Source organism: Taudactylus pleione, unplaced genomic scaffold (genome assembly GCF_031769625.1).
Source record: "Taudactylus pleione unplaced genomic scaffold, aTauple2 ptg000238l, whole genome shotgun sequence".
Taxonomy (NCBI): Eukaryota; Metazoa; Chordata; class Amphibia; order Anura; family Myobatrachidae; genus Taudactylus; species Taudactylus pleione.
This window is the reverse complement of record NW_028284640.1, coordinates 2536152-2548203: the sequence shown is the minus strand read 5'-3', so window position 1 is coordinate 2548203 and position 12052 is coordinate 2536152. Positions and strand designations below refer to the sequence as shown.

The window sequence follows — 12052 nt, the reverse complement described above, 5'->3', positions numbered from 1 at the left end:
ATACAGTATGCATACACAGACTAGTTGCCAGAATGAGGAACATAGACCGCTTAGAATACCCTATGGATATGCAGACTGGCCGCGGCAGTAGCGATGTAGGTGCCATGTTTTTCTACGTACACGATCGCAGCTGACGGCAGATAGACGCCCCGAACACGGCCATAACACGCCTGTGTTTTATAACCACTCTCTGTTTACACCACCAAACAGTCCCTTTTCTATCACAGACGGTGTAATGGTTAGCATTACTGCCTCACAGCACTGAGGTCGTTGATTCGATATCCACTACGGCCCTAACTGTGTGGAGTTTGTATATTCTCCCTGTGCTTGTGTGGGTTTCCCCCGGGTACTCCGGTTTCCTCCTACACTCCAAAAATATACTGGTAGGTTAATTGGCTCCTAACAAAATTACCCATAGTGTGTATGTGTGTGAGAGCATGTGGTTGGGAACATAGATTGTAAGCGCCACTGGGGCAGGGACGGATGTGAATGGCCGAATATTCTCTGTAAAGCGCTGCGGAATATGGGTGCGCTATATAAATAACTGGTAATAAATAAATAAATAAATATCAATCACTTTGCGATTACATCCTCACTGCTAGCAACATTGCAATGGTAATTTGATGCGTGCGCAATGCGAAAGCAGCACAATTCGCAGTCGGCTGATCACTCAGTTGCGTGAACATCGCCATTGCGTACATGAATTGGGCTTAGAGTTTGGTATGCCACGCACTTTATTGTTACTCTGTTGAGATCTGTCCTACAGTACATGTCAGCCAGCTTATCCTTCACCACTGAGAGTTCCTCTTGGAGTTCCGCATGGGCAGTGAGAAGACTGTTGTGAGAAGAGATCAGTTTTTTCTTATTTAAACACAGCAGGACATTTCTTTTGTGTGGATCATCTGTTCATTGTAGAGACATCAACACATTTTTTTGATCTTCTAGAGCACAGGAAGGGAATCTTCTGTTTTTGTTTAGAGCTGAAAGATTCACATTGTTTTATCTAATTATTGTTTTATATTGAATGTTATTACATTTTTATACTCTTTCATCATTGTGCTTTCTCTTCAAAAACCAGCGCTCCTACTATACCTTGCAATTTTTTCCTATAGCAGGTAGCAGATCCTGCTTGTTTGGAGCTGCCAGTTTTGAAGATTTGTTTTGACTGGTTGAGAGGTGCACATCCTTTTTATTCTTTCTTTTACATGGATATAATAGCTTGCAGTGGCATAGCACGTATACAAACAATAATGACAAATTTGGATGTAATGTTTATTAAAGAAACCATATACAAGATATATGTATAATATGGAAACATTGCAAGAACAGGGCCAATAGATCACCATTGCAGTAACTAAAATACTGCTCCCTGTTTAATTTGCCTCAACACTGATGTTTCACACTCCACGTGGCTCCAGTGGTGTAAATCCTACGACATCTTCTGGATATTCTGCAATGTCATCAAAACAGGATGTTGTACTGCGCACGGTTGAGGCTTTGCCATGAAGATTTTATCAAGGCGCATATTTATTGCAGTGTGGAAAATCCAGAAAATGGGCCATTGCAGGCCATGCCTCGGAGCTGATGTAAAGACAAAATGTAAATGTTAAATGACAAGGGGCTCTATTTACTACAATCCGCATATTGAATGCGGATTGTAGTGTGATATTACCGAGTGAATTCGCATTGCGAATTCAGGCAATATCACAGGGATTTACTATAAATCCCTTGCAGGGACAGAGCTTGCGATAAAGCTCTGTCCCTGCGGATCCCATCCGCACTCTAGTCGCGGTATTTTTGGAAAAAATACCGCGACTAAGAGCCCGCGCATGCGCCGACCGACCACCGCTACTACCCCCCCACCGACGCTAAGCCCCACCCCTGGCGCTAAGCCCCGCCTCCCACGATCGTGGACCCCCGTGACCCCCTCTCCCCCCCTCCCTTCATTGCACTTACCTGCATCCTCCTGGCCTCCGGTGATCTTCTCCGGGCTTCCCTATCAGGTGATCTCCCATACTGCACTGGGGCTTGATCACCTGATGACCGGGCCCCAGTGCACTGTGGGAGACCAGCTGACCGGAGAGGAGCCAACACCGGAGGCCCGATCACCGGTCCCTGGAGTCAGGTAAGTAAAAAAAAAATGTTTAATTTTTTTTTTCTTTTTTTTACAGCAATCAGCTTGCGGTCTGCTTAGACCACATAGCTGATTACTGGTACCCGGCTCCCGCCTCTGCTCTCCCCGTTAGAGCAGAGTGGGAGCCCGGTAACCGGGGGAGACCCTGGATAACGCCACCTCCAGGTGGCGTTATTATCACAGGGCTTCCCCCGATATTTTTTTACAATTTATTTTTAGTAACTATGGGCAGATCACATTTCCCATTACAATTATGGGAAATGCGATCTGCTTTACTAAAAATAAGTGATACTTGGGGTTGGAGTAGAATTTTACTAATTCTACTCCAATTGCCCTGTAATAACTACAGGTGAAACTAAAATAATGTGAAAAGTGTGTGAAAACACCCTTTTTCACTTTATTTTAGTAAAAATAATGTTAATAAATAGAGCCCAAGAACACAATGATTTGTTAGAACATACATTTCAGTTATTTGTATTTTTCCCCCAATGACAGTGGCTAAAACAGATGAAGCTACATCTGCCACCCAAGTGACTCTGCCTCCATGCACCCAAGTCTCAGTACCTCCTGCCACCCCAAACCCACAGCAATCTGCCTTTTCTATACTGTAAGGAGGGGAAGGAAAAGACCATGTGGAGATTATGAAAACAAATGTGACTGTGATTACTTGTGAAAACTTGAAGTATTGTATTTATAGATTAGAATATGTATGATGGCCAGTGCTGTAATGTGGGTGAGGTCAGTGCAGGGACGTCATGTGACTTGGGTGCTAGTACAGGGGAGGGTGCTGGCCTGTGGCTTGGCAGACATTGGGCAGCGCTGTCAGCATAGATCACATTCACCCAGAGGAGGCTCCAAACACTACAAGTAGTAGTAATCAATGATCAATAGCTGGATGCTGTCACGCTGGCCATTGGACATGTCACAATTTCAAAGCCCCTGTCACATGGTACACAGAGGAGGGGCACCAGTCCCCAGCAGTCGAGGACTGGAGAGAAGTATATGTGCTGCATGCTCCACACTGATTGGACAGTGCATGCGAAGTTACATTGATGGGAGATGATTTTCTTGGAGGCCGGGTCATCATATACTGCACAATGTCATGATGACATGACTCAGACCAGCACTGCAGCAAAGCTTAATTGCTGTTTCAAACTATGCTGTCCAGCTTCAGCAACTAGATGACATGCAGGTTAGTGAGAAGAGCTTTGCACGGCTCCTTCCTTTTTATCATGACCATCAGTAACTGCTAAACTACCACAAGTGTTAAACTCGCTTAACATCACTGCTGATAGCTTCTACACTACTGTTTAGTAACCTCCCTGTTCCCACATTGATACAGTAATAGCGCTTATTACCTCTTGTTAGATGACTTTGGTGACTTGTTGTCGCTGCTGGTGAGCCTTCCCCAAGTGTCGCCAGCCTAGATGCCAGGAAGGTGTTCAGTGCCGGAGGGGGGACTGCTGCACCATCTACTCAGTACAGCTGCTGGGAGACACGAGGCTGCTGATCGGGAATGGGGACCGGGGCAGCACCCCACCCTTGCAGACTTGGAGGCAGCGACAGATGCAGGCACCATGTCAGCATGGCTGCTCTTGCCTGATGGTATCCTCTGGGTGCCAAGATGGTTTAAGCCACCCAGAGGGTGAGAAGCTCTGCTGAGATACGCTGGGTGCTGGGACCACCCACCAGAAATATCTGATGGCATTGTCTTATGGACATCCTGCGCTGTTATCGGTGGTCTGCTGGTCTCTGATGTTTTTCTTCCTTTTGATAATCATTATGCAGACTCCGATGAAACCACAAATCCCTGATAATATATGGAAATAGCCGCCATAGATGACAAACTATAAGAAACACAATAGAGAAAATATAATTACACAAAAGTAAAGTTACAGTATGAGCAGGGAAATTATTATAGCAAGTAGTCTGGGGCCTATTTATTGCATACCTCCCAACTGTCCCGCTTTTCTAGGACTGTCCTGCTGTCCCACTCAAGGGTCGCAGTTTTCCACGGATGAGGGGGAGGGAGTTCAGGGGGAACACTCCAAGAGCCTGGGGCAGCCCAGCTTCTTAGGGAGTCCTGGGCATACCAGTAGAGCGATGAAAATGGGGGAATGTCATGAGGCAACACCCCTTCCAACAAGGTTACGCCCCTTGCACAGAATCCTGGGTCCCATCCTCAGAATATGAGGTATGTTTATTGTACAGTGATAAGCCAAAGAAAGCAGTTTTCTCTATAGAACGGCTATCTCTGCAGCCTGTTCAGTTTATTAAATCGTTAACATCAAGGAAATGAGAGATTACTTCGTCCTTTACCTCCTTTGTGCAGTTTAACACCATCTCCATAAGCAGTGCCGTTACTAGGGTGGTGCGACCTGTGCCATGGCACAGGGCACTGCAGGGCAGGGAGTGCTGTTTGGGCCTGTCAATTCTCTTTTTATTATCATTCTCACTTGTAGCTTCCTCTTGTTTCATCCCCAGCATCTCCTGGCCTCCCCTATCTCTTCCCTGGCCCTTCCCCATGAGTCCATGGCCCTTTTTTTGGATGTGTTATGTCCCAATTTGAAAAAATGGGGGGGCGCCAATGCTCTCTCTGGCACAGGGCACCAAAAAGTCTAGTTATGGCTCTGCCCATAAGGATCCATGGGGACAGCTCCATCCATCCATGGAAACAGTGTTTCATCAAGCTTCACTTTTCTTTGCAAAGTAGTGTTACCATACATTTACCATGGGATTGTTATACGTACATATACTGGAAATAAGCCAGCATAAAAAGCAAAGTCTGCATTTATGTCATAGTAAAAAACACTTGATTTACACTTACTTTTTTATACAGGACACAATAATATACCTAATAGCACACTTACCTACCCTCCCGATTTGGTCGGGAGCCTCCCAAAAATCGGGTGCCGCTCCCGACCTCCCGGGAAGGCAGGCAAGTCTCCCGGCTGCCGCCGACCCCTCCTGGCCTATCCCAATTGTTTGTAAAACCCCCGGCAGCGAAGGAGGGCGGTGACACGATTCGTGTCATTTTGGCACCGCCCCCTGCATCACACTGCCTGTAATATCGTCAGTGTAGCGGGGGCGGGGCCAAAACGACACGCTCGCGTGGCTCCGCCCACAAAATGTGTCATCTGGTCGGCCCCGCCCGTTTGCTGGCCACGCCCCCCCAGTAATGCCGATCTGGCTGCTCCCTCCCGGAAGGGGCAGCCAGATAGTCGGCAAGTATGCCTAATAGTTTACACGTACAGTACATACTGGAAACAAAATGATAGTGGCCAGGGTGTCCTTACCTGACTGTGGATATCTAGCTTGATACCAGACATTGCTGCATTCACAATTGCCAGCAGCAGCAGGGATGCAAAATTGTTTATCCCAGATACCAAAGCGAATCTTTCCTTTCTCACCGTCACAGCAATATTCAGCCTAGGATTGGAGTGGGACATGCATCAGTTATATAACACAGAACAAGACATGGTGATACTGTGGGTACTGTAAGTCATAGGAGTGTGAACAGAGATACGAGATACCATTGTGTTACACAGGGGCGAAACAGGGCCTGTGATGTCATGCCTAGGGGCGGGGCTGCCAGGTCCAGGAAATAGATCAGTACACAGCGCACTAAGGATGCTTTCGGCAGCTCCACAGGCTGCAAGGTGCTTGTCTGGATCGTTCTTTGGACACTTGGGGCTCAATCCTATTAGGTGCGTTTTGAGCGTAGCAAATTTGTTTCTTGAAACTCACACACTTCGCAGCGAAGCGTGCACCGGAGAATTCTCCAATCCAATTAAAAATGACTATTCGCACTACTCATAGCAGAGGGGTGCAAAATAACTGCCAAATGAGATTTGCGAGAAATGCATGAAAAGTGGGGAGACCATCCTGGACCCCCCAAAATTGATAATATTGTTAGGACCGTATAGAAGGCTGTTTGTGGCCATTAGGAAGTTACTGTAGGTTTTGAATTGGTGTCAACTTTTTTAGTTTAATCTCAAATGAATGAAACGAAAAATGCAAAAAAAAAAAAGTAGGAAAAGGGTGATTTTGGGGTACTTTGTGGGCACCTTGAAAAATATATATATTTTTTTTATAAAAACAATTATTTTTCAACTAAAAAATTATTGTAATTAGCGTCCCTCTCTGAGTCAGGGCCATTGTACGCAGCACATTGAGGCCTATAATGACAAACCATTAAAGAACTGGGAATAAAAATCAAGTTGATGGTTTTACATGCAAAGCAGGGGCGTATTCATAATGGATGGAGGGTGTGCAGCGCACACGGGTCCCTGGGTCCAAGGGGAGCCCGCTCCGCACACCCTGCACCCATACTTTTTTCATACTCACCTCTCCAATGTCCCACGAAGTAGCGCTGCTGAAAACACCTGTAAAATGGCCGCCGTGGCTAATTTCACCAGCGTTTTGCGCTTGCGCAGTAGGAAATCACCGGGAAAATAGCACGTCAGTGAAATGCGAATGTGCAGTAGACTCCAGGCACACGCTAGTGCCCGGAGTCTACCGCTGCCGTCAGTTCGCTGACGGCAGCCGGGGAGAGAGGAGGGAGCCTCCAGACAGGGAGTGAACATGGCCCCCCCCTCTTAAAATGCCCCTGATGCAAAGGAAACTAAATAGTCAGTGACTGTTATAGATCTGTACATGGTAGAAATATGAAATATGACATTTATAGGCATCTTAGTAGTAGTGGTACAGAGTGCATACTTACATTATTATTGTGATAAGTATCATATAGGAGGCCTTACATACAATGTAGCCAGCATAGCCCACCCAGATACTGTTAAAGGAGGCCATGGCGAATATGGCAGCACTGTACACGGCACAGAGGACACACAGAGCCAGCTCTCCCCAGAAGCTCCAGTCTGTCTTCATGCAGCCCATCACAGAGAATCCAAATATACCTGCAGGAAACATAAAGGTGCAGAGTAGCTATCAGGTGTCATAATGTATTTTACTGAACTGATATGAGCACACGAACGTAAAATGAATGTTATCACCCGTTCTTGATACATAAGGGAAATATAATCTTTATTATAAATATCCAATGATGATATTTCATCCATCTTATTTGAATTCTGTTGAGTGCAAAATCAATGAGTTTTAAGAATGTATAACAAGTTCAATGAACAGAACTCAGTTCACTATAAAACATATATTTGGCATAGCACATTGGCAAACGCAGTGGGGTTTCCAGTTGTCAAAATAGCAGAAGTATATGAAATGATTTAATACAACGTGCAGTTTAAGGGACAGTACAAAGCTGCTGTACATGGCCAGTGGTAGTAGTTTCTCCTACCAGTTGTGCCGTGGGTGTGGATCTGAGTACTCAATCAGTGCACTAGTCCAGAGAGACCAGAGAGCAGCTGCCAACAAGTAGAAACAGGTTACTCACCATGAGATGGGGGACTGTGTGCTTAGAAAGCTCAGTTCTGTAATGTACAGTATGTAAATTTATTATGGGATGTTTAATTTTTACAGCTCAGGCTGGCTAGTCCTGTCACATCTAATGGCCTATGTTGATAGCTTGTCCTGTATAAGCCTGAAGTATTACAAATACTTTGTCTGAGGCAGACTATAGCTTATTAAGTGCTAATTATGTGCCCTCTTCATGAACTGGCCACACACACCCTAAAATCAAGCATTTGGACCATCTACAGTACCACTCGAATATGTTTTTTCTATGAATCCACCTAATACAGATAATTAATTATTATAAAATATACAGGATATATGTTATATTTAGCTGAGAGCTCACTGGTCCAGAAGCACCACAGAAAAATGGAATACACACAGTCTGTTTCCTTTTCCAGGGATATTAACCATCAGTCTTTTGAAAAGAGAGTGGGGAATATGACTTATAGTGTAATAAAAAACAATTGTGAAAATGTTTTCCTATGGCTTTGTACGCTCTTCCTCCGTTTTGTTTAGCCAATGGAAACTTAATTTGAAATGCCATAATGAGAAAGGGATATTTGCCTAGGACCTTGTCCTAGTTAGTGTGCAGGGTTAGAGATTAGTGTGATGGAGACACATAATTACCCACACTGTGTAATCTGTCATACCTAGCATAGCTGCAGCAGCTTCCACGCCTCCAGTAAGCACATAGACGCTGTCAGAGTGTTCCAAGCTATCCCAGAGCATTTCGGAAGAGCCAATCACTTGGTAGGATCCAGCTGTCACAAGTGCCCACAATGAGGACCAGGTAACGATGCTGCAAGAATAGCACTCACGCAGGTCCAGCCACTGCTGCTTGAAGAACTTGGCCACTGTCTTACAACAGCTGTGCACAGCATTCATGTGTCTGTGTTTGATGTGGTCATTTGTACACTCTGAACATGGCTGCTCCTTGCTGGGCATGGGCAAAAGAATGGCGATTATGAAAGCTATTGCTGCACATTCCAAGGTAAGGGTGTTCAGGTAAAAGTAAGAGGAATGACCAACTGACACCATGAGCTGACCACACACAGCACCTATGGTGTATCCCAGCAGGCTAAACCCTCGGAAATAGATCAAGGCCTTCTCATATCGATCAGCGGTCACCACACTGTGTACATATGAAGAGATGGCAATGTCGCATGCAGAGACCATGGCTAAGGTAACCTGAAGGTACTGCATGGCCCGGAAACTGGAAGCAAAGCACAGTAGGCTGTAGCTGATGACTTGGAATAGGCCCTGACACACAATGACTGGTTTGTAACGGCAGAGGTCAGTAAAGAGGAGCACTGGCAGCTGGAGAAGCAGCACACTGTATGTCCATAAAGGGGAGAGCTTATTCATGACCTGGGGAGAAAGAAGACACATGATCAGCAATCTGTTAGTGTTAAAACAGAGTTTGAGTATAAGTTGTCATATTTTCAAAAGCAAGTTAGGTATTGACAAACTGTATGACCAGGAGACAAGGGGCTTCATTCAGAGGCGGCCGTACGGTCTACGACTGCACGGCCACCTCGATGTTTGTCCAGTGTGCATGCGCACGAGGGAGCCGGCTCCTTCGTGCGCATGCGTGAGACCCGCTACGACCGACAGCGCCGGTCGTAGCGGGTCTCTTTCCAAAGGGGACGAGCTGTCGATGTTGATTGACAGCTCGCCCCATTTGGAAGGTGGGCCAGGGGGGTGGCAGCCCAAATGGAGGCGTTCCCATGGGAACGCCTGCCATTTGGGGGAGGCCCCACTGACATCACTAGTGATGTCAGTGGAGAGCTTCCGGCTCTGACAGAGCCAGAAGCTCTCCGGGGCTTACGACAAGTGAGACCCTACCCTAGGGTCTCGTCGTAAGCCCCGATGGTCGCGATGGTCTATGACCATCGCGACCATCACCCTAGCGGTCGTTAGAGCTGTGGGTGTAAACCCACAGCCTAACGACCGAAACAGAGGCGGCCGGTCAGGATGCAAGCGGCCGCCCAGTTTCTGAGCGACCGCTTGCATTCTCCGACCGCCTCTGAATGAGGGCCAATATCCTTAGTAGATTTATATTTCCATTATAAGTTTATCACAGATATAATCATACACCCATTTGTTTTGTGTAAAATATGCAAATTTATACTACGCTTGTCCACAATAAAGTGCACGAATACAGTATGTCTGTATGCAGACTTAGGGGTCTAGTTACTAAGCAGTGTTAGGAGACAGAGTGAAAAGTGATAAGAAAGTGATAAGGTGCCAGCCAATCAGCTCCCAACTGTCATCTCACAGGCTGTGTTTGAAAAATGACAGTTGGGAGATGATTGGCTGGCACCTTATCACAGACTTATCACTTTTCACTCTGTCTCCTAACACTACTTAGTAACTAGACCCCTTGGTCACATATTACACCTCCGCCTCCTTATGTTTAGAGTGGAGGAACAGGGAAAGGGGAGGTCAAGAGGAGGTCACATGCAGTCCAGGGACAGAAAGGGCATGTCCATGTTACTATGGATGAGGCAAACCTTCACAGAGGTGCATATACGCCAGTCAGTAGTGTTGAAGATGGAGAACGCTACTGTGTACATTACATATTACTCCAGGCAGGCTTCATTCCCTGTACCAAGATGGCTGCCGAGGCTACTACTACGGATACACAATGCCACCTTATTCACTGTGTTAGAGTGTCACATTGGGACACGCAAGTCTTTCACTTAACTCCTAGTGACCTGAAAGATTACATGCAATAATCACACTTTCCAGTGATACTGCACCACTATCCAGTACCTGTATACAAACTCCGGCTGGTGAGCTGTATGACTCTGCTCAAGCTCAGCTCCATCCAACCAGTGTTTATAACAGTGAGTACATGTAGCTCATGTAACATCAATAAACCACTCCACTGGTTAAGCAACTGGGCTGTTCATTGTCTCAAGTCATGTGTGTACAGTAACTGCTACATCATCCAACCTGTGCACACATATTTCCAGCAAGTAGCTGCATCACTTGGGATGCATACACATTGATGATGAGGATGACAGTTCCCAGCACTAACTAGTGCCTTCTCATTGGCTGATTGCAGATTAGCTACTTTTATCCATACATGAGAGGTTATAATTGCTGTAGAATAGGTGTTTTTTTTGTTATTATTCAAATGAAATTAAATTTAATAGCAAATTATTTTTTCATGATCAATCAAGTGTTAAAAAATGTTTTCCTGTGCCTATGACTTTGTTGGGTGTATGTACCCTGACATCAACCTGGCACATATGTTACTGGTGTTGGCAAAGTTTCATTTTGACATATTATTAATATTATTAATGTTATTATTTTATGAAAGCTTTACATATAAATATATTCTGGAACTGGTTCTTGAGCAATTTCTTAATGACCCCCTAGACAGATAGCTGCTCCAATAATCAGCTGTCTGTGAGAAGTTCCAAGCTTGTACTTTAATTATTAATAGTAGTGACCGTTTCCACTGATGGGTTCTGTCCCGGCAGTGTTACTGTGCATGCGCAGCCAACTCCATGCTGTCATCCAAAGAGAAGCCAGTGTGAGTATTTGTACAGTGCCAGAGATGTCAGTAACACAGACTTGCCGACATTTAGCTCCCATCTTCCGGGAAGGAGCTGACTGTCTGCTTTTAGTGGGCTGCGTGGCCGGTCAATACTGCCATATTGGAGCCGGGGGCATGACCGCAAGATCGCGTCATCACGGCCCTGCCCCCTCTTCACAATGCCGAAATAAACGGTGTTGTGAAGCAGGGGGCGGGGCCATAATGACGCGATTCAGCGCGAATCGCGTCACTGGGTTCCCCCCCGCTGTCGGAGTTTCTATACTCACTCTGGCGGGTGTCGGGAGGGTAGGCAAGCCTGAGTAACACAGACTTTCCTTGTATTGTATCTGAATTTTAATAATTAGGATTGTGGCCATATGTAATGTATGTATTTTTTAGTTTGCATACTTTTTTATTGATCCTATCTATGGTACGTTTTACTAAGTGATTACATACAACTCACCCATAAAGTGTATTGTAATTTCACGCTATTTATATGTTACTATAACATATAATAATAACTAAGAATTATGTTCTCTTACCTCTTCCATGGTGAACTTTTTGCTAGGCCCAGTCATATATAATGTGTAAAAGGGTTCTGCAGGTCTCAGGTTAAAGAAGAAACCATATAGGCATAATAAGAATACTGGATGCTCTTGAAGCATCTTCTTAAAAGGAATTCTTAAAGTCATGGCTATTTAATAGCGCACAGAATTTGTGGAACTGATGGTAAATTCTCTTCTGGAAGATAAACATGATAGTTGCCAAGTAAATAAAACAAGTAAAATGTAATGTGAGCTGCTATAACCTATTTATGTACTTGGCTAATTACTTACATTACATATATACATGCATTTTCAATCCATTCTCTAGTGGACATAAAACAAGACACATATTACATGATGCTGAGGCAATGTACAATGAGCGGAGGACACTGCAGCACA

At 45.1% G+C, this 12052-nt stretch overlaps 1 protein-coding gene across 1 annotated transcript; it reads right to left on the bottom strand.

The window, feature by feature from the left end:
* Nucleotides 1–3846: 3846 nt before the first annotated feature.
* Nucleotides 3847–11800, bottom strand: LOC148516815 (thiamine transporter 2-like). Its single transcript, XM_088479513.1, has 5 exons — nucleotides 11651–11800; nucleotides 8212–8929; nucleotides 6858–7050; nucleotides 5431–5563; nucleotides 3847–3981 (listed from the first exon to the last, which is right to left on the bottom strand). Exons 1-5 carry the CDS (start codon nucleotides 11798–11800, stop codon nucleotides 3847–3849), a joined length of 1329 nt encoding a protein of 442 aa, XP_088335639.1.
* Nucleotides 11801–12052: the final 252 nt, after the last annotated feature.

Bases quoted from the DNA above. Each gene is read 5' to 3' on its own strand.
- LOC148516815 (XM_088479513.1), bottom strand. From the start codon at position 11,800: ATGACTTTAAGAATTCCTTTTAAGAAGATGCTTCAAGAGCATCCAGTA. The intron at 8,930-11,650 runs GTAAGAGAACAT...CTTTCTCCCCAG, and splicing joins AAAAGTTCACCATGGAAGAG to GTCATGAATAAGCTCTCCCC. The intron at 3,982-5,430 runs GTAAGGACACCC...TGTTTCTTATAG, and splicing joins AGCTAGATATCCACAGTCAG to TTTGTCATCTATGGCGGCTA.